The following is a 21,886-nucleotide window of genomic DNA, read 5'->3' as shown; positions in this document are numbered from 1 at the left end:
CTTTATTCATAACCCGTCAAAAAAAGATGAGGAGTGTTTTTCTCGCAAGGGTTAAATCCTGACCTTTATATGAAGACTTTATTTTCATAGACTGTAGCTCTAATCAGGTTGCTGCCCACGCTGACTGGCAGGTATTTGATATTTACATAAGGAGATCTAAAGAGTAAAGCTTTGTTGAGATCACACGATGAGTCGACCTGAAGCTGCTGCTGACAAGTTGTTGGAAATCAATTCTCAGAGTAAAATTAACAAAGTCTTTTGTCACCGACACACTTCAGAATCCTGCAGGGAGAAAGATCTTCATGGCCACTATATGAATTAAAGGGAAACGGAGCTCTTGCCTTCATCTGATGTCAAACAATAGATGAACAGAGCCAGAGACCAGCCGCGTCCTATAAGGAGCAAGATGTTTATTCAGAGGGTGTGTTACACAAGAGGGCTTCAAGCACTTAACCTAATGGCCTGTGTTGCGTAGGGGACCAGTGGTTACAGCATTAATGACAGTGTCAGACGGTCATGAACAGTGGTCACAGAGGAGGAATCTATAGCATAACCATCGTACTGGGCCTTCCTGTTCCTGTCCCGTCTATGACAGTTTTATACAGGACGTACACTCTGCTGAATTACTGTCGGAGAACATTCCTGAGGAGACACTAAAGCTCCCGCTTGTGAAATTTATCTCAGATTACAAAAGCTTTTAGTTTTGTCTGAGTGCACAGTTGCTCACAGACGTTCGTTTTTCACTTTAACAGACCAGATGTGCTCCATTATTAGTCCTCAACATTGTAAATAAATGTGGCAACACTAATTCACTTTTAGTAACTGGATTGCATGAAGGATTCATTTCATTGCATCTATGGTTAACTTTTCTATTCTATCTAGTATATACAGATTAAATAAATATTATTGTTGTTATTGTACCTTAGGTTTTTTTAGCCACGTTGGCAGCATCAGCCAATGGTCGGTCAGCCCTCCACTTTGTTCCAGATGGAAATATCTCAAAAACTCTAGGATGGCATGCCAGGAAATCCTATACACACATTGATGGAGATGGAGAACCTGTTCATAGTCTTATCTTACCTTTCTCTTACTTTTGTTCTTACGATAGGTTCATACCAAAAGGTTCAGCAAACGCTCCTAACTTCAGTTAACTGTGTAAAATGTCCCTCGTAAACATGAATTTGTGCGTAAATGAGCGTGCCTTCACGAGAATTGTAAATTAGCAAAGTAACGCCCCCAATAATACCATGTCAGGCTCTGCGTCCTGCCTCATTCTGTCAACATAATTATGAAATGTAATTTATATAGGACTTTCAAACTCAGAATTGCTTCAAATGAATTAAAGTACTCCGTAAGATTTTATTTTATTAAATTGTCTTTTAAGTTAATTTCTATTAAAGAGTGAGTTAAAACAATGGTGATTGATCACATGACTCACAAACAAAAGCACTTCTACTCCCCTTTTTGCAAAGTATTCCGATATCTGGGTTTGTGGCGACATTCCCGGGCTGGATGTAAATAAGCCTCCATGTTAGTGACGCTGCTGACAGCGGTTGGTTTGCTGGCCGAGATCATCACTAACGGTTATGCTGTGTTTACTTGTAATCGGAAATTGGGAACTTTCAACTTGAGTCAGGCTTGTGGTAAGGGCAGAAGTGTAATAGGAACATGTGTGTGTGGATTTAAGAGGGTCACATATAGGGGACAGACTGGAAGTAGAAAGGTGAATGTGTTTTAATAAAGTTTACAAAAGAGCGGGAAAAAAAAAAACACACATAGCGACAGTGAACGTGACAAGTGGAGGGCTCCGTAAGAAACATAGACTGTATAAAAAACGGGGCGTAGCCTCTTCATCGAGGTCCGTTCTCTCAACTTGATCTGGCTGACGTTTACCTCTGAGGAGAAGTTAGGGCCAGCGGCAAGCTGGCAGTCAAGAGGCCACGCCCCTAATTATTCATAAACTTTTACCTCCAATAAGATAAAAACTAGTTAATGTAGTTAAGTTCTTCTAAATCATCTGTGCCAGCAACTTAAGAACGAATCTGTTCGTACAAGTGGTTCTCACACAAGGTCCATCAGAGGGCAAATCTTTAGGAATTATGCATTTGTTGGTCCTGTAACTTTTTTATTAAGCGCCACCGAGAAAGTTTCCTCTTATCTGGGGAAATATGTCGTTATCTAAAAGATGTATCTGAACAACTTTTTTAACAGACGTTCATTATTCCCAGATGTTGGATCCTAATGACGTGAGGGGACTTTTCCTCTTGTGCCACCATGAGGCTGACGTGAAATACCTCAACAACTAAAAGACGGATGGAAATTTAGTTCGGACATTCATGTTCCAAACCCGGATGGATTGTAATAACTATTGTTATGCCTTCACTTTACGTTTTGAATCAACATTAATACTTTTATTTATGATGTAAGAACTGCAAAACTAATGGCCTCAGCTTCAGCTATACTCGGAACATTAACCCTCTACACATCAGCACGTTAGCGTTGTAGGATTTATAAAGTTCAATGACACTATGCATGGGAGTTGTTGTTCTCTCTATCTCTGTTTAATAATGTTTTCATACATGTATTTGAGGCCACCTGCTCAAAAAAAAGGCATTTTCAGACATTAATATGTACAGGCAGCAGCAGTGTCACATTTCACGAGGGAGTCATTTTGGAGTCGATGTTTACTTTAGTCCCCTTTCTTGTTGTGCCAGTGTGTGTAAAACTGAAGCTAACTGAAAGTACCTCAGACTAATCGTCACATGTATCTAATGTGAACCTTTAAATACGGCTGAAGAACTGGTTCATGATGTGTTTCGTGTTGATGACTTATTGTGCTCAGGTGTCAACTGGAAATCAATGTTTACATTTAAACGTTCCTCACTCATGCTATTTGCATTGTGTCACTGAAGTGTCTCTTATTTGTTGCCATGTAAATGTCGTGTAAATATGTCGTACTGTGCAGCATGTGTAAAGATGTATATTGAACAAAATGTCAGATGAATAAACCATTTGCACTGTGGATCGGCCTTCTGTGTGTTGTTTCAACTAAAGGAAAGCTGCACTTAAAGTGATACAGTATTATCTTTATTTCTGCTTTGAATAAAGCAAACAGGTATTAAAGAAACATTATGAAATATCATAACAAAAAAGAGATGTATAAATCAACATTTTAGCTTTTTATAAAATAAATTTGATGTGATAACTTGTTCACTTCACATAGATTCAACATGTAACTGTCTCCCCCTGCTGTAAAACACAAGGTAAAACATGTTGATGCTGATTACATGAAGCTTTTTCATCCTCCAAATTCATTTGTTACCGTGAAACATTCTGTACCTTAATGCTAATGTTACACAATTAACCTCATGGTACCAACGGTTCGGTCCAGTTCAGTTCAGTTCAGTTATAACTTGGTGAGACGCAGAGTGTTGAGACGCACTGGAAGAATGGTGGATCCCTCTGCGTAGCTAATCTCCCGCAAAATCCCATTCCAGCACTTGTCTGACACGTCATATCTGTGGGGAAACACACGTATGTCAGTGTTTGGTGTCCTTATATGGGGTCAACAGAGGGGTCATTAAGATTTTGAGCTTTTAACATCAACTTGCACAGTCGTATGTCACCTTTTGTGTGAAAGCAAATTACATGCATGTATCTGAATTTGTGAATTTGTAATAAAGTTTTGCAGCTGTACAAATATTTTGTGCGTGTGTGGAAAAAAAAGTGCACACATAATTGCACATGTGTAAATATATAGTTTGTTTTTGTATTCGCATTGTGGAATTAATTTGTGTATGTTTAATTTCAATTTGTGCAGGAATGTTATGTTAACAGTGAGGTTTTACAAAGTCTGAGAGAAGGATGCACAAGTGTCCTATCTTTGTGTGCTACCCTAAAGTTACCAACTGCAAGTCACGAGTACAAACACTGACCCTTAGGGCTGTACAATACGGTCATTTCATATACTGGTAATTATATAAATGAATGGTTTACATAAAACATGGTAAAATCCTATTTTTATATACTCCTGTCTAAAGTAAATACTTGACAAATAAAAAAGTATTGAGGATTTTCTCATTTTATTAAGAACTTGAACCTAGGCCACACTGATCAAATATGACTCAATAGTCTGTTACTGCATTGACTATTTCTCACGTGAAATATTTTCAGAAACGCATTTTAATGTTTAGCTGTAGTTGAACGTTTGTTACCCGGCCTCCATTGTTTTCCATGGCAAGATTACTGAGATAATAGTGCATTCTGGGGGTCTATTTTCAGCTGTGGATGAATACACATTTGGTGTTTGAGTGAAAGTAGCTTCCTCTTTGGAGCTCTAAGGAGGAAAAAGTCACATCGGGCTTTGGCCAACAGGTAATACTTGTTAGTATAAATGAATTGCTGGTTTTAATCATTAATAGTAATTGCTACCAGTTGGAAAAACAGAGAATATTACCTTATTGTTGAGGGTTATTCATTAAACCTGTGCTTTTCCTTTGGGCAACGTCAATAAGAGGAGTTTTTCATCTTAATCTGTGTCATCAGATTCTTCTTCGCTGTGTTTAACTTTGTAACTGCATGCATCAGGATTTTTTTTTATTTCAGCCTTCATAATCACTCATCATGTGTTTTGAAGCATGTGAAGGAGCCGCTCACCTCCAGATGTCAGTCATCTCTGTGGGGACGGGCTCCTCACTGGTTTCGCTGGGCATCATGGCAAAGCCCCCCACAGCGTACAGGAAACCTCCCATCGAGATCAGATTGAGAGAGCTGCGCTCCTGAGGGAACTCTGTGAACTCAGACCACCTGGAGCACGACAATAACCCAGGGAAGTGATGACGGCGTTAAATAGGCGGCTATATATTATTGTATGATATCCACAGCAGTAAACAAGTGCTATTTTATGACCTAATGATCTTCCATTCATGCTTTTCACTCCTGTGGACAGATGCTTTACCTCACAATGATAACATAAAGTGGGTCATATAAAAAAAAAGAACAGTTGTCTCACTTGTTGGTGGCAATGTCGTAAACCTCCACAGAGCTGGTGAGGCCTGCATCTGTGACCCCCGTCACCACGTAGATCTGGTCTTCGTGGATGGTGATACCAAACAGGGAGCGGGCTGTCTTCAGAGGAGCCAAATCCTTCCACTCAAACTTAGTGGGGTCATAGACACAGACTCTTCTCATGCATTTTCTGCATAAAACATTTCATACAGTTTGTTAAAGGGTTCACTGCTGATCTGATTTTGGTTGGCAGTATGATGTTACTGTCCAAAAGTATATATTTAAAATGTAATTCCGGTGCAAAATCATCCCATGGTCTTTTTCTGCACTTACGTACATCAAATAAGCCATCAAGACAGTACTGCCCCGAGCTAATCAGTGTTAGCCCCGTCTGGCTGTTAGCAACTCTCAAGGATTTCTCCGTTAATAGTTGTTACACAGTAATTGTCTCGACAGCTTATTTGATGTCTATAAGTGTAGAAAAAGACCATGGGATGGTTTTGCGGCGGAATTACACTTTAATACTGAAGAGGGCTTTATAAATTGAAACAACAAATACTTGCCACTTACTTGCTTTCAGACTTTCCTCCAATGACATAGACAAGTCCGTTGTGTGATACGGTGCCGTGGCCGTACACTTGATAAGGCAGAGGGTCAGACTCTCCCCATTTGAATGATCTGTGAACAAAGAAGATGATACCTGATCATGAAGTGACCCTATAGATAAGAAACTGCAAACTCATGCAGCACCGTAAATGATGGAGACGCTCTGGAATTCATGGTTCAAAGGAAACCATGTATGAATTTTTCCAATCAACTAATTTAAAAGTTGTTTTAGGTCAAATAAACGAATCAACCAGCTGAAAATGCATTGTCACAAAGCTGGCATGACATTTTGGAGATACATGGTTCTCACAGGACAGTGAGGAATTATTCCTCTCATGTGGCATTTCATACCGATTGCTTTATCTATGGAAATATAAAGTAATGCGTTTAATGTGATTATGAGAGGCATGGTTTCAAACTTATTTGCATTTAATGGACATTTCTTACTAGTGATCAAAAGGATACATTTCTAGAAAAGGCATCTCTTGCAATATCTGAGTGTTTTAATTTCTGTAATGGATACAAACAAATACTTTTTTAGAGTTACATATTAGCTTTGTTGTCTGCACTTACTGTCTGTCATAGATGATGACTGAGTCCAGGGCGTGCTCGCCTTCCTTCAGTTCCTTTCCTCCAACAACAAAGATGGAGTTTTGAGCTTCAGCAAGGCCGAACAGACAGCGAGGGTTGGGCTGTGAGGGCATCCCTAACCATTCTGAACTTACTGGGTCAAACTGTGGGATGGAAACAATGATATGTGAGAAATGAGAGGAGAAATCAGGAGAAGAGCAATGTGTTTTTCAGGTTACAAAGAGCTGCTGATGGTCGCCATGACTCACACACTATACCTGCAGGAAGTAAGAGGTGAACGGTTCGTCTTTGTCCTCCTCGTTATAGAGAAGACCTCCGACGGCAAACACCTGGTTCTCCTTGGTCACCAGGCTGCAGTGGTTCTTGGGAATCTCTGTGGACTCTGAGACCACAAAGCATTCATTTCCTACGGGCTCGTAGGCCACAGTCCCTGTGTCACTGATCATAAGTATCAGGTCCTGCTCAAACATCCCAAAGCGAGGGTTGTTGTTGAGTATACCCGGCAAGTACCCTTCCTCCTCCTCATCATCTTCCTCGCTCCCTTCTCCCCCCTTTGCCTCGCCCCCGCTGGGCTTACTGGGCTTAGGCAGACGTCCTCTGTGAGCATCCTTGACGAGATCCAGCTCCTTCTTGATGTCCTGGCTGAACCGGAGGTACTGGTGACGCTCTACTTTCTCCTTGAAGTAATCCAAAGGTATGAGCCTAAAACGGATGCAGTGCAACAGCTCCGGCAGATCCTTGACACGGTTCGTCTCGTCATGTCTGACCCAGTCCATCAGAGATTCAAACACCAGCTCCTCCCGCTCAATGTTGAGGGCGTCTGAGGTGATGATGATGGCCAGCTCGCTCGGGCCCAGCTGCAGGAAGTCCGGGTCCCTGACAACAACCTGGTAGCGTTCGCAGATGAACTCTCTGGAAGCCAGAGCGAGCCTGGGACAATCCAGCAGCAGTCCCAGCCTGAAGATGGCCAAGCAGTTTCCCAGCACCAGCTTCTCTTGGAGATAGGACGCACATACAGAGAATATGGAGGGGATCTGGTACATGTTAGCAACCATGAAGATATCCTGGACGTTCTGCTCTGTCAGATTAATTTCAGAGGTGTATAAGTAGCGCAGGATCATTCCCATAACACCTGGCTCCACATCTTTGAGGACAATCTCACGCTTCTTGCTTTCCTCCAGGTCAGACAGGAACATGGCCTTGAAGAAGGGGCTGCTGGCTGCCAGAACCAAGCGGTGGCAGGGGAACTTCTCCTCCTGAATTTTGAGGATACAGTCCACAAACTTGTCATTTTCCAAGAGGTCACACAGTCCATCCTGAAGCAGAGTCTGCTGGTACATCCGAGGCTGCTCCACCGGATCTATAGTCATGGCAGCCATTTTGTTCGGTTTCCTTGTCCTGGTTGGGTTTCCTGAGCACCCCACTCACTCCCCACAACAGAGCAGGACTGTCAGCGTGCACAGGGCTGCTCAGTCGCTGTGAAAGTCTCGACGGGTTGGTTGGCTGGTGGCTGCAGCTGTCCGTGGCTGTCAGTCACTACGTAAGTCGAGGGTATTTATAGAAAGGACCCTCACAAAGCTAAGGAATCCATTTTGGTGGACCTATCCACTCCTTCACCACACAAACAGCTGAATGACTAAGCACAGGGGTGACAGCATGTTAAATCCAGCAGAACATCTCAACAGTCTGACTGGCTGCTATTAATTCGATTTTTTTTCCCCCACACTTTTTACAAGTTGTGTTTCTCTCCGTTATCCAATATTGACTTGAATAGGGAACGTGAATACTGATGCTGAACAGCGTAAAATGGTTCCTGGAGTATCAGCATGTTACATAATAAACCTTCCCTGACACCAGAAGTTGGCATAAAGTCATGTTTTAGGACAAAAAAAGACAGCAAGCACGGACATTAATGAATTGTTTATTTATTGTACTTAAACACAGCACGTGACACACTTCATCATATATACCTCATGACACGAGAGTCAATCTTTTATTTTGAAAAACAAACATAAATTGATGAAAACATCAGTTTCAACACATGAAATTAAACATTAAGGTATATATTAATTGCCTTAATATGATTAAAACACCAGATCCCAAGTGGTTCATTATTAAATGAATCATCTTTCAGATCAAAAGTCTCATTATTCATTCTGGAGAGTATGAAACATGCTCACGCGCTCGTTATATATGAGGAAAACGTGTAACCTCTTAATAATTCCCTCCACAGATTCATCCAGAGCGATAAACAACACTGGCATCTGTTGGCTGAAAATGATATAGAAGTTGTGGAAGATTAAATCCACCTCTACCACTGATACATACATGGATTATTTTTTGTTACTTGTAATAAAGTATTTGATTAATTTAATCAAATGCTAGCTCATAGGTTTACTTAAAGGTTTACTTAGAGGATATGACAAGGCCAGGGAAAATGTGATAACATAAGAGTGGTATCCTGTGAGGTGTGTCATCTGTGGATCAATCTCTCAACCCGTCAGCGATCGGTCTGAAGATGATTCAGCCTCTGGGGGCAACGGCCAATATTTCAGGCTTTCCAGTGAAGCAAATGTGCAACGGTTTTTCTGTGTACTAAAGTAATGTGCAGGAATTAAATCTGAAAGGTTCAGAGCAATACACAAAAGTATTCAGCTGGACAAAACTGACATTCTTATATGGTACGGTCAATTCGATTCAATTCAGTTCTATTTTATTTACAGTCCCAAATCATAACAAAAGTGTATCAGGACACTTTACAAAGTAGGTAAAGACCACACTCTATGACTTATTTAGGATTTACATAGACCCAACAATTCCTCCGTAGAGTACGGTGGCAACAAAAACCTTCCCTATAACAGACAGGAACGTCAGACAGACCCAGCTCTGTGGAGGACGCACATCTGTCTGCACCGGTTGGGGAGGAAGAAAAGGAGAGAGAGAAAGAGAGAAAAGACGGACAGATGGACAGAGAGACAAAGACAGACACAAAGACAGAGACAGACACACTTCCAGAGATGCAAGCAAACACAAAAGTAACAGTAACTATAATAATAGTTAAAGTAATGTAAATATGACTTACATGTTAGGGCAGTTAATACAGCAGAACAGCAAGAAACAGGCACAGCCAAGGTGACAACATGACAATGATAACAATTGTAGTGTTAATGAGAAGTTAGTGTCAATAAGAAGACAACAACAAAACAGAGACTTAGGTTGACTGTCGTAGTGAAAAAACATTGACACAATGACAAAACAACTTTGCATTTTGGTGCCATCGGCCAATTTACTGACACAATTTACTGACACAGTAATTATGTTTTGAAGCATGAATTAATTGTTGTGGGTGAGTCATGCCCTCTGTAGACGTGCCATAAAGTTGTGATGTCCCAGGAAACCGTTTAGAGAATGTGCCAAATTTAAAAAAAGACCCCAAACTGTAATTGCAGTCAATGATCAGTTTGGTCAAAAGGAGCCATCTTGTGGTGACAGATGACAATGTCTTCAGTAACCAGCATTACCACTAAAACAATACATCCATTTTATTAAGTCTCCTTTCCACACTGCAACAAAACAAACTTCCACTTTTGTCACTTTTGGATGGATCAAAATTTTATTTCAAGTGAAACATCTAAAATGAACACCTCTGAATAAAAACCAAGGCAATACAATCGGCATGAACTTTATTCTCTGCCACTGCTGCACTGACGACAGGCAGCAGGTTGTGGTGACAGGCAGGAGAGGAGTGACCCATATTGCCTTTCATAGCGCGCTGACGGACCTGGATCATGTGAAAGAGGGCAGAGGGAAGAAACGTCGCACCTACAGTTATCTTGCGTACGATAGTGCAGTAAAGAGATAAAATACATTCTCAATCAACTTTAAAATAGACCATCTTATACATTGTGACTTGCATGATTGCTTAGTGACAGTAGAGCAAATATACAATCAGCTGCAAACTATGTGGAAGACCTCCACAGCACCTTTTGTTTGATTCCTTTTACGGCACTTTATACCTGGAACCCTGATTTCAAGTTTTAACCCTTTCAATATGGTGAAACAAGAGTCAAAGGCAAAATTAAGACACTGACTAAGAATTATCATATTGAGGATGATTTTGTTTAAAAAAAAGAAAAGGTTGAATGTAATGAGGAAATCTATAATGAACAGATGAGACAACCACAAAGAGCAAAGTAGTTGTTCCTTTACAATACTCTTTGTCCTTATATTTATATATATATATATATTAGCTTTGTAAAATATCATTTGTTTAACAATCTTTTGTTCAGATAAAATACAAAATGCACCATCGGTGGGTTTGTGCAAAAAGGACGTGGCAATTATCTACAGCAAGTGCACTTGAGGATATTTTACAGTTCAAAACATTGCCTCGCTTCTGACAAAGAAAAGCAAAAAAAAAAGCCCTTGTGAACAATACAGGTGCTGACTGGCTGTTACAGTCTGATTGGGTACAGTTCAGAAGGCTGAGGATGGAACCACGTGAGGGGGCTGTTGACCGTGAATTCTGTGACAATCAGTTTTTCTTTTGTCCTTTTATTCTGCTTTTTCTTTGCCCCCATCTACTGGCTTCACCGGCTCTGGATCGTCCAGCAGGGCTTGTTGTCTCTCCCTTTCCTTCACCAGCTGCACGCCGCAGTAGGTCACAAATAACACTGAGAGGGAGGACAGAGGAAAACCTGGAAGAAAAACAACAAAGAAGTGAAGAAAGAGGAAGTGAAGTAGGGACAAGGAGAATTACTTTAGGGCGCTTTCTTTGTGCTGAGTGGATGTTTAACTGTAGATAAACCTGTGAAAAACCTCTACGTTTGCAAATTCTACGTGAAAGAAGAGGATATTAAGCCATGTGATATCAATCTTTTGATGTCTGAGACAGAAAAGCCTTTGTTTGATTTTATATAATACACCCTTGTTGTTGCCCACCTTTGAAAATCAGTCGCCTTCCCACCAGTTTGGCAAACTCCAAACTGTTCAGGGAGAGGACGTTGTAGAGGACAATGGCCCAGAAGTTGGCAGCATTGAACACACCCCGGATCCTGCGTGACATGGCTTCACCCATTAAACCCTAGATGCAGTGGACACCGGAAGATTAAGGGATATGGCATACAATTAAACACAGCATTATCCCATTTATTGGCTGTGGGTTAAAATAGTTTTTATCTTCTTACCTCGATGGTAGAAAATGGTGGAAAGGAGAAGAGCTTGGCCACCCACAGCTCAAAGTTGAGGCCAAAGCAGTTGAAAAAGGACCAGATGTAAACCAGCTCACACGGGCCCAACCACAAGGTAGTGATAGCAAAGGTGCAGATGGTTGCCAGGAGCTCCTTGAAGATTTTATCGTGATCCCCGCCAATATAGTCATAAACATACCTGCAAAATTACAACTCAAATTCAACGTGATGAAGAATCAAAGCCCTTCCTAATACTGTAAGTTCTGTCGTTTAAACCCATGATTTAAAACTCAAACACTCACTTGCACAGCCAGTCGTTGATGCCTCTGTCAAAGTGCCTAAAAGACACAATTTAAAGGTTTAGCGTGCGGAACAAAGACGCTACGCAAGGATTTCTTAAGACTGCACCAAAGACAAGTCGCACGTACGTCTCAGAGAAGACATAGAGCATGGTGATACACTTGGGAGGCTGAGGAGGGTCCAGGTGGTCCAGTGTAGCCACGGTGTTGATGACACCAAACATCATGGCTGCTTTCACCCAGTCATACACCAGGTTGGAATAAGCCAGACCAGCTGCAAAGGTACACATGGAAACAAGGTGCATTGGTGATAGTTGTCGAGACACATTAAAGTGATGATTTGGATTGTTTGAAGTGGGGTTGAATGAGCTACTTATTGTATCTATAGTCAGTATGTTACCTACAGTAGACGACGGAGAGCTTGCCCACAGTTTGGAGAAACAGGCAGGAGTAACCACACAGAAGCTAAGCATTGTACTACTGTGGATGGGGGCAGCAGCTTAACAGATTTTAGCCACTTAAAGTTTAGGTGTACGCTATATATAGAATGCTTTCACTGCTTTACTTCACCCACAGACAGCCCTGTTTAGGTTTACACAGGGCTGAAGCTGTTGTATGCTCTCGTTAGAGCCACCAGATTTTTTTTTTTTCCTGCAAAACACGGGAGTTGGTGGTCTACCGCTGCTTGGATCGTTAGTTTGATTGTCTCTTTTCTTAATTCCTAACCCTTTAAAACACCAAAGTCACTCAATAACACAAACAAACTTACCCATTAAGGCAGCGGTAGACCAGCAACTCATGTGTTCTCTGCGGTAAATTTACTGTTTTTGAGTCTGGTGTCCTTGAAGAGAGCATAGATGTATATGATAGCTTCTGTTCCCCCCATGTAAACTTAAACGTCTGTTTGACTGCAACATAAAGCGATGAAAATATTCCAAATTTGGCGTACACTTAAACTTTTTGGAGGGTCTTTTTTAGTTAGCTAAAATACATTTAGCTGCTGCCCCTTTCCACAGAAGTACAATGCTTAACTTCTGTGACAAGACACCTGTCTGCTTCTCCAAAATGGGAAAGTGTCGGCTGCCATCTACTGTAGATGGCTCCTCAGACACACTTAAAAAAATCAGAACTATCCCTTTACTATGAACTATACTAAAGTGATTAATAGAGCCCATATTAAATATTTGCCCTGTACTAAATACCCAATGTGAGATCGTTATAATGACCACAGCCACATGAAAACGTATATTTAACTCACCCAGACACCAGTCAGAAAGCTTGGTGACCAGCTTCATGTCACTGGGGATTGTCAAGATGTAGAGGTAGTGGAAGAAGACGTCCACCATCAGAATAACGCCCAGATGCAACAAGGCCTTGGTGGTGATGTTCCACATCTCCCTGTCCTTGCGGGTCAGCTGGGTATTGTTCACCTGGGGAATTAAAAACACCAACATTGTTTTGTACAATGACGCGACCATCCCAGCATCTCAGCAATCTGTCCAAAATTCTTATGTTGAAAATGATTTAGAGCAGGCACATACAGTAGATTAAAAGACAGCATTTAGAGTATAACAATCAAATACAATTATATGGGTAAAGTAGGTATTACATAAGCCTTACGGAGTCCCACCATCTGTCAAATCTTAAATCCTCACCTGTGCATGAAACCTGTCAAAAGTCATGATGGGTCCGAAGAAGAAGAAGGGGAGGTAGAAGTTGTATCTCAGCAGGTCAGAGAACGTGTAGTTTCCGTCCTTCTTCTCACAGTTCTCTAAAGCAAAGCTCATACAGCGCATGATGCTGAAGCCGCAGCCTCCGTAGAACAGGATGTCTTGCAGGTCAAAAGAGCCGGTCACCAAGGCTTCCTGAAGAAGGACTCAGTTATTCTGAAGCTCAAACATCATCGCATCACATCTAGACATTGGACAACAAGCACTTTACAACATCACACCTGCACCTGCACACTTGTTCTCCATAATGTATTACTATTATTAATATTATATCATTTTTATTATTACAATAAGAGTAGTAGAAGAAGTTGTCACACGTATCTAACATTGCATTAAATTACATTACTTATACTACTACTTATGTTATCATCAGAATTTTATGCTACATTCATTGATGACTCTAAATCACCCGTAGGTGTGAATGGTCTGTCTCTGTTCGTCTCTATGTGTCCTGTGATAGACTGGCGTCCTGTCCAGGGTGGACCACGCCTCACGCCCAATGTCAGCTGGGATCGGCCCCAGTGCCCCGCGACCCCGACAGAGACAAGCGGTTGAAAATGAATGAATGAATGAGTGATACTACAGTAATATTTTCAATGTCTCTTAAATACATTTCATAGTATCTTATGAGTATTGTGTGTTTGTATAACACACTGCATATATGAAACACCATATTCTTTATTATATTATATATCATCAGTAAAGTCTTATCTTATCACCTTCAGGCTTTTTAAATGCATTTATTTAAACGTCCCATAATGTAAAAAGTGAGATTTCTGAGTCCTTTTGGATTATAAAGCAGGTTACTACACATAAATACTGTGAAAGTATCAAAAGGCTCAAGCCTGTATTCAGAGACTGTGCCTTAAACGGGCCGTCAGGACTTCTGTACACTTGTAATGTCACATCTATACTGTATAATGGTAGAAAGTGCAGCTACAATGCTGTTTCAGTCATTCCCCGGCTGCAATGATGGTGCAAAGAGAGTATAGATGGGGAAGACCTGGAAACATGGATGATGGACCCCAAAATGGCGCCTATTCACTTCAGTGAGATTTGCTCGACTGGCGCATACGACAAAAAGGTTTCTGGGCTTCTGGGATTATACCTTGATATGCACATTTAATATGCACATTAGAGTTTCTTCAGCTGGCCCCACCTGCAAGTTCCCACATGGCTCATAGGCTTTACATTGGGATGACTTTAGGTCTTTGAAACACTTTTCTGTGCTTGAGAAAAGTTTTACAAAAGGAAAAAGTCCATGGGTTAAAAGTTCATAATAGAAAGAGTCGTAATCGAGGAAATGCTTTTTGGCTTGCACAGGGATTTTTAGTTGCAGTGTGGCAAGTGGTCACTGGAAAAACAATGTCTGCAATACCTCCATGGTGAATACAGGTACATTCAGACAGACAGTTGTGAACATTAAAGCAGAAACAGAAACCCAAAATACAAGTATGAACCTGAAAACGAGCATGTTTGTCCCCTTTAAAATGAGATATCACAAGATACAGATCTCCTTAACATTCCCACATCTCATTCTGAATTCTTGAACCACCCACTCACCTGCCAGGAGTTATAGGGCTCCAGCTTGATGGAGGCTAGTGTGGTAAGGCCGGCCACAAAGCACAACCATTTCATCTTGACCAGGGCGACGCTGTAGAGTATGATGCAGTGAGACACAACCAGAGCCGTGAAGGTCCAACCCATCGTGACCAGGACTGCCAAACAACCGTACACACCAAAGATCAAGGATCTGTGCTGTGGGTAAAGAGGGACCAGCGTCAGCGTGACGTCACGATTATTCATAATTTAATGCAACACACTTGAAGAATGGTTTTTAGTACAACAACATTGGTGTTTCTACAACAAATGGATAAACTCTACGATGGAAAAAACAACAAATCTACTGTCCATGTATTAATGGTTTAAATGAAACACATGACAAATGAAACACAGTTCACAAGTTTATTAATGTTACCTTACATCCATTTATACCAATCTTCATTGTATGCATGGAACAAGACAGAAAACATGTTTAAAACTCATTGAACAGTTTTAAATATGTCAAAAACATTCACAGGAGAGAATAACTGGTACACTCAACAGACAGCATCACAGTCCAAGTGGTACTCATGCATCAAGTCAATTATGTGTTAGACCTTGGGGTACAAACAAACAGTATGACAAATTATATTTTGCTCAATAGAATAGAACTGAGTTGAATTACCTGTACAGCCCAAGGTCTACTGTTTACATCACGACAATGCAGCTTTGCATTCAATATGTTCATAACATTTCAAATCAAATCTGGTGGACTTGCATGGAGCAAATATGTTACACACACACACACACACACACACACATAATACATAGATGCATTATGCACAGAATAAAATACATGCCATTATACTTGGGTGCAATCATATTACAGTGCTAGCTGACGGACATTCACACACATGCACGCACCTTTGGAGCCAGCAGGGTAAATATCTTGGCAAAGATAACGTGACCGGCGAGAGCAAAAAGGATATGATTGCGGAATGTAGAGAACCACATCATCCATTCGAAGTCCGCAACATCCTGTGGCAGAGAAAGGTGCATTAGAAATACAACCACTGTCCTCCATCCGCATCGAGCACAATGAGATACTGAAAAGGGAATATATGGGTGTGATTTACCATTTTCCTGCCAAAGTAATGCCATCCTGGTTGCACACTTTCTTTGAAGGCCTTTCTGTTTACATTCTCTGAAGAAAGAAGAAAAGGAAACATAGTGTTTAATTAATAAGTTAATGCATTTTCAGCTCATGGTAATATATGGTTAAGCTTCTAGGTTGAGAAGTGCTAAATACAGACTTCATGTAGCTGTATTTCTGTAAAATTTATGTAAAAACTGAACAGGTCGATATATCTCTATATATATTTGACGATATGTATTGGTATAAAAACTTATTTTAGAAAACATTTAATACAGAAAACGATGCTTGATGTGACTGATGTGAATTTATTTTAAGCCATTTTTTATTTAGTCTGAATTTAAATGGTAAGTAACAGACTGATACTGAACATACAGTAATATTTTGATATTTATTGTATTTGTATTTATTCTTCATTTAACTGTCCATCAATTTAATGACATTTATCTAATTGTATTAATTTGATCATTTATTATTTAAGTTTTGCTTGTTTAGAGAATTGGTTGTACTACATTTATATAGTATAACAATAATAATAAGTTATTTGTTTAGTAAGTACCTGAGTACCTTTGCAGAGTAATATTGGTGCAAAAGGACTATTTTCATTCCCGCTCAAGAATTAAATTTACCTGCCACCATTTCGGTAATCGGTGAATTTGTCCCATCTACACTTTTTATCGGCTTCAAAAATCACATTTCGGTCAGGGCCTAATCTTTGGTGGAATTGTTGGATTATTCAAAGTGAATTTAAGGTGTGAGAGAACGTTCAGTTGATCATTACATAATGTACTCATTTCTATTTTTGAGGCTGACGTCTCCACTCACACAGTCATAATGTGGTTCTAGGAGATTAGTTCACTGCATAACGTGAGTGAAATGCTGACAGATAAATTATTTAAATATATATTTAACAACAAATATCAGTCTTTATCAGAATCAGAATCATGACATTGATGTTGAGACATTCAGTTCAGGGCAACGACTGTGACTGGCACGCGCCCGCACAGTGGCTCCTCCAGCTTTGCCTGATTACACTAATGGACATGGAAAAGGATATGAAAATGTGAGGGTCAGTCAGGGGAAAGCCTCTTAGTTCTGGGAACACAGCCAAACTTTATCACGCTGTACAGTGCTACTGTAGCATGCAGACATGAGCAGTATAAACGCCCACAGACTGAACAGCCCAAAAATGACCATTTTAAGAAAATCAGGACAAAAGTGATGACTGGCAACATGACTGTGCCCTGACTGCACCGACCGGGACAGACAGTGCCATTCACCAGATTACAGTGAGTCCATTCACATCAGTTTTAAAGCATGTTACTGTCTGAATTTACACTTGAGGTCAAAATTAGAGAACAAATTATTTATACTTACGGTCATTTTTATTGTTCAGAATTTGATATAATATCTGCTGTGGCTACACTGCTGTACTAGCGTGTGTTTTTTAAATAACAAAAACCTTTATTTTGTGAAAAACAGTGAGCATAATTAGAGAACAGTAACCACTGTGTAAGAAGAGAAGATTTAAACAATGTTTTCTTCTATAGGATTGAAACATGAATAGGAAGTGTAGAGGCCACAGCTTTGAATGACATCTGCGCCCACAGGACATCTCTAGTTTCTATCACTGCTCTGGTTTGATCTTGGTCCGTTCTTCTTCAGTCTCGTCCGCAGTTTGGTAACTGTAGTGGGTTTCTTAGACATTACTTTTTCGCTGAGGATTTTCCAGAGATTCTCTATGGGGTTCAGGTCTGGACTCGGACACTTCCTCCTCCAAATTTAACTGACTTATTTAGATACTTTGGGTTCAGTCGTTCCCAGTCCGAAGCTGAACTAATGTTTCCCATCAGACACAAATAAATTGAACTTTAGCAAACTTTATGTCATGTCAGGGTTTGGGAGATGTTTTCTGCAGCAGGAGTTGGGCCTCTTGGGTGAATACAAATGTTTATGTGAACCTCCTTCAGCAACATGCAATACCTTCACTGCAATTGTCTCCAAATCTGCTGCAATTTTCATGCAAGACAATGTCCCCTTTCACACTACAAAACAGGTTAAGCAGTTCCTTGCTGCTAAGAAGAACATTGAAACAATGAAATGGCCGGAGTCCAGATCTAAACCCCATAGAGAATCTCTGGAAAAACAAAGTAATGTCTAAGAAACCCACTTCAGTTAGTGAACCGTGGAAGAGACTAAAGAAGAAAGGACCAAGATCAAACCAGAGCAGTGTGAGAAATTAGAGATGTCCTGTGGCCTGGATAAGCGGTTGAAGATGAGATGAAATGAGATGAGGTTTTTTTTTCACAAAATAAAGGTTTTTGTTAAAGTGCCTTGGTTATTTAAAAAAAAAAACATGCAGTGGTATATCCTCAGCGGATATTCTTTCAAATTCTGAAGAATAAAAATAACAATATTTCAGAATAAAGCAAGTATTTATAACATGTTTTCTAATTTTGATTTCCAGTGTACATGAAAAGATTTGGCAGTATTTCAGGAGGATAAGTGTGGGATTAGTTGACTCAAGTGTAATTGAGTCTTAGTCTGTCCATCAGGAAAATAACTAGAAAGTAACTGGATCATCTTTAAATTGCCTTCATATTAATAGAACCATGCAGGGATTCCTTAGAGAAGAGGTCTCCTTTAGTCTGCTCAGTGTGCTTTGTCCTACGCAGTTTTAGATAAAATAGGGACATGTTATACGTAGAAGTCTTGTTTTAAAGCACATTTCAATTTTAAATTACTATTGCTAAATGTTTTCAGTGAGATTTATTTACACTGTGAGTGTTTTTTACTGTAGGTACAGCAAGCTGCTCAAAAGTGTCCATTATAGCTCTGACTAAATATGAATGAACTGCGGTGAACATTGTGTTATTGTATATGTGCTCTGGATATCATGTTGTGCACTCACCACTTGAAGCTTCAGATATCCAACTGCCTGCCCATATCAAGGCCCCGGCGAGTACAGCTGTGTAGAGATACAGCTCATATCTGGGGAGGGCAGCCTTGATCCCCATGGTGAATCTGTACGCAGGAAGCCTATAACGGGTGGAAAAGCAATCGGCCCCACAATATTAGATCTGACTGAAGGCAAACGGTAAAAAGTAGACGCCTCTGAAACCAGCAATGGATGGTGGTGAAAATGTGAGGAAGAGGTTTAACAAGGTTTATTGAGAGTGTGTTTTTTTCAGCTACCCCTGATTATTCTGAAGGAAAAGTATTAAGTTTTAGTTGGGCTGAGAGATCAGCACAAGAGCATGCACAGTGATGGCATAGTTGGGTGCTGTAGCAATAAAAATGTGACTATTAAGAGGACAGAATACAAAAGGTTTCGAGGCATATATATATACAGTATATACTGTATTACTATACCGCCCTACAAAGCCTATGCAGTAACGGAAATCACTAATATCATTATTTCTGGGCCTGAAAGTATAAAAGCTAGGATGGATTTGGATAAAAAAAATATTAAATGTTAAACTAGTAAACCATTATCCATCATCAATGTGCCCAATATTAATTTGTTGGTACAGTAAACCAATTTTATAGATTAGCTCAAGAGCTTTTTTGGCTCAAGCTTTGTCGTAGTTACTGCACTTATAAGCTTTGTACGGTATATATTGATCATGAAGAACAAGTTATATAGGTTCCCTGCAACAATAAAGCTCAGTGGAAAACAGTCCGATGCCTAAATTCAAAATAAATACACCTTTAAGAATTGGTGATTGAATGTAAAGCTCCCTCAACACACATCAACATTCTCCATGACAGGTACAAGGTGTTTTAAGGAGGTGACATTCCACTAATAAGCCTTTGGGATCGACAGGGCAGTGACTTAAATAGTACTGCAGAGCTCTGGCTCCTCGGAATCAGCACCGTCAGCTGCGCAACCCTACCTCTCCTTCCTATTATAGCTCTTGCAGTTGGTCTGCTGTATACAGCGGGGCAGCTGCAGTGCTATGTGATCTGAGAGGCGCTGGGGGGACTCACTTCACACAATAATATGGTATTAATGGTGCATTGGAGTACAGGAAAAACAGATAACCGGTTACTTTCCAGTGGAGAATAACGCACTTGTACACTGAATGTGAATGTGTCTCAAGTCGCGCACTGTGAGTTGAAGTTAAAAGGAGTTGGACTCACAAGTCCTGTTCATGCCAAGATGCCCCCATGGCTGAGCAGGACCCCTGCAAAGCGTCCTGCATACAAATACTGGCTCACTGCTTCACCATGCACACAGAGCCCATAACACACATTTGCACTGATTATGCTTACTCTTATGTGTAACCCTATACAACAAAACATTTTTTTTTTTACTAACCTTAAATCCGCCTCACACTGTCAAGATGGGGGTGTTTACTGCCCGACTCTTCAATATAGAGAGTGAATAAAAGAAAAGGGGGGCGGCGGTGGTTGCAGCAGCAGGTTTTCTAATTCATCCGTCTTGCGGGGGCTTGTCGCTGCCTGCGATCACCAGCCTCGGCCAGTCAGGATGTTGCGGACTCAACCAAAGGCGGAGGAGGAGGAGGAGGAGGTGGTGGTGGTGGTGGAGGGGGATATATTTATCCTCCACTACTGCACCGCAGTGAGGGGTGGTCCACAGCGAGCCCATTAGACCTCACTGGAGCGCAAAAACACTCTGGCAACGGTAAAAAAAAAAGAAGAGGAAATCATGTTGCATGGATCAATAACACACACAGTCTAACACACATGATCAGTGACACCCCACCTCCTGTCAGAAAACAACAATAATGGATTATACTTGAGAGAAGAAAACGTGCAAATGACGCAGAATGTAAAACATATGTCTTTAAAAAATCACAAACGCGTGTTCAACAATTACCTACAACAAAAACAACAAGCTAAAGCCTGTTTCCAAGTTTTTTCATTAAGTGTTTTTTAGGTCTCTATACTATCTTGTGTAAAATATCAGAGGAATTAGATTTGTCCCTTTATAAGACCTAAAAACCCACCTGTGCTCCAGAGTATTTTGCTAAATGTCTTTTATATGTTCTCCTTTTAACTTATTACTTATTTTTCTTTTTTTCTATTCTGCTCTGAAGCACTTTGAGGTTGTTGAATGTAAAGTGCAATACAAATAAAATGCATTATTATTATTATTATTATTATTATTTATATAACGAGGCAATTAAAAATGCTTCACATAAAACATAAAAATAAAATAGGATAAGACATGTATAAAATACAAGAATCAAAGTTACAGTTCAGTAAGAAGACATTAATAATTATTTGATTTAATAAAAGTCCTCATGAAATGTCATCCAAATGAGATTGCCGTGATTGAATACAAATACAGGAGGATACGTCTATATTTTGTATAATTATGAATGCAGGTTATACTTGACGCATTTCATAATTTAAGCACTAGGTGGCGCACTCGACTTGTTAAAATTAGCCACACGGAAAAAGAAACAGGCAACTTAAGGGTTTGGGATAATAGTCAAGTAAATACTGTATATATATAAATATATAGCATGGTTTTGACTTGTTTGTTTACAGCTCATAAAGAGGGAAAATAAGAAAATGTAAGCATAACAAAAGAAATGTGGAATGTGGAACTGTGTATCGTGTTTATATAAATAGTATTATTGTTATGAGGCCTATAATTATTATTATTATTATTATGAGGCCTATTAAGACTCTGTAAATCATAAATAAGTCAGAGTGATTTAGATCTTCTCTATATGTAAAGTGACCTGAGACAGCCTTTGTTATGATTTGGCACTGTAGATAAAAATGCATTGAATT

At 40.1% G+C, this 21,886-nt stretch overlaps 2 protein-coding genes across 3 annotated transcripts; both read right to left on the bottom strand.

The window, feature by feature from the left end:
* Positions 1-3,071: 3,071 nt before the first annotated feature.
* Positions 3,072-7,672, bottom strand: klhl40a (kelch-like family member 40a). Its single transcript, XM_083927748.1, has 6 exons — positions 6,462-7,672; positions 6,187-6,347; positions 5,578-5,685; positions 5,012-5,197; positions 4,657-4,806; positions 3,072-3,518 (listed from the first exon to the last, which is right to left on the bottom strand). The coding sequence occupies exons 1-6, from the start codon at positions 7,581-7,583 to the stop codon at positions 3,407-3,409; spliced, it is 1,839 nt and encodes a 612-aa protein (XP_083783874.1). The 5' UTR covers positions 7,584-7,672; the 3' UTR covers positions 3,072-3,406.
* A 2,125-nt stretch (positions 7,673-9,797) lies between these two features.
* hhatla (hedgehog acyltransferase like, a) lies at positions 9,798-20,617 on the bottom strand. 2 transcript variants are annotated; one of them, XM_083927762.1, is made up of 13 exons: positions 20,439-20,617; positions 19,029-19,156; positions 16,101-16,168; positions 15,889-16,002; positions 15,401-15,421; positions 14,986-15,180; positions 13,348-13,557; positions 12,951-13,122; positions 11,822-11,966; positions 11,696-11,731; positions 11,391-11,592; positions 11,146-11,287; positions 9,798-10,901 (listed from the first exon to the last, which is right to left on the bottom strand). In XM_083927762.1, exons 2-13 carry the CDS (start codon positions 19,132-19,134, stop codon positions 10,759-10,761), a joined length of 1,554 nt encoding a protein of 517 aa, XP_083783888.1. In that variant the 5' UTR covers positions 19,135-19,156; positions 20,439-20,617; the 3' UTR covers positions 9,798-10,758. The 2 variants fall into 2 exon arrangements, with proteins under 2 accessions (XP_083783888.1, XP_083783889.1); XM_083927763.1 differs by lacking the exon at positions 15,401-15,421.
* Between the last annotated feature and the right edge of the window lie 1,269 nt (positions 20,618-21,886).

The sequence above is a fragment of the Echiichthys vipera genome (genome assembly GCF_963691815.1).
Source record: "Echiichthys vipera genome assembly, chromosome: 15".
In the NCBI taxonomy this organism is placed as follows: Eukaryota; Metazoa; Chordata; class Actinopteri; order Perciformes; family Trachinidae; genus Echiichthys; species Echiichthys vipera.
The sequence above is the reverse complement of the archived record's forward strand: the minus strand, read 5'-3'. Positions and strand labels throughout refer to the sequence as shown.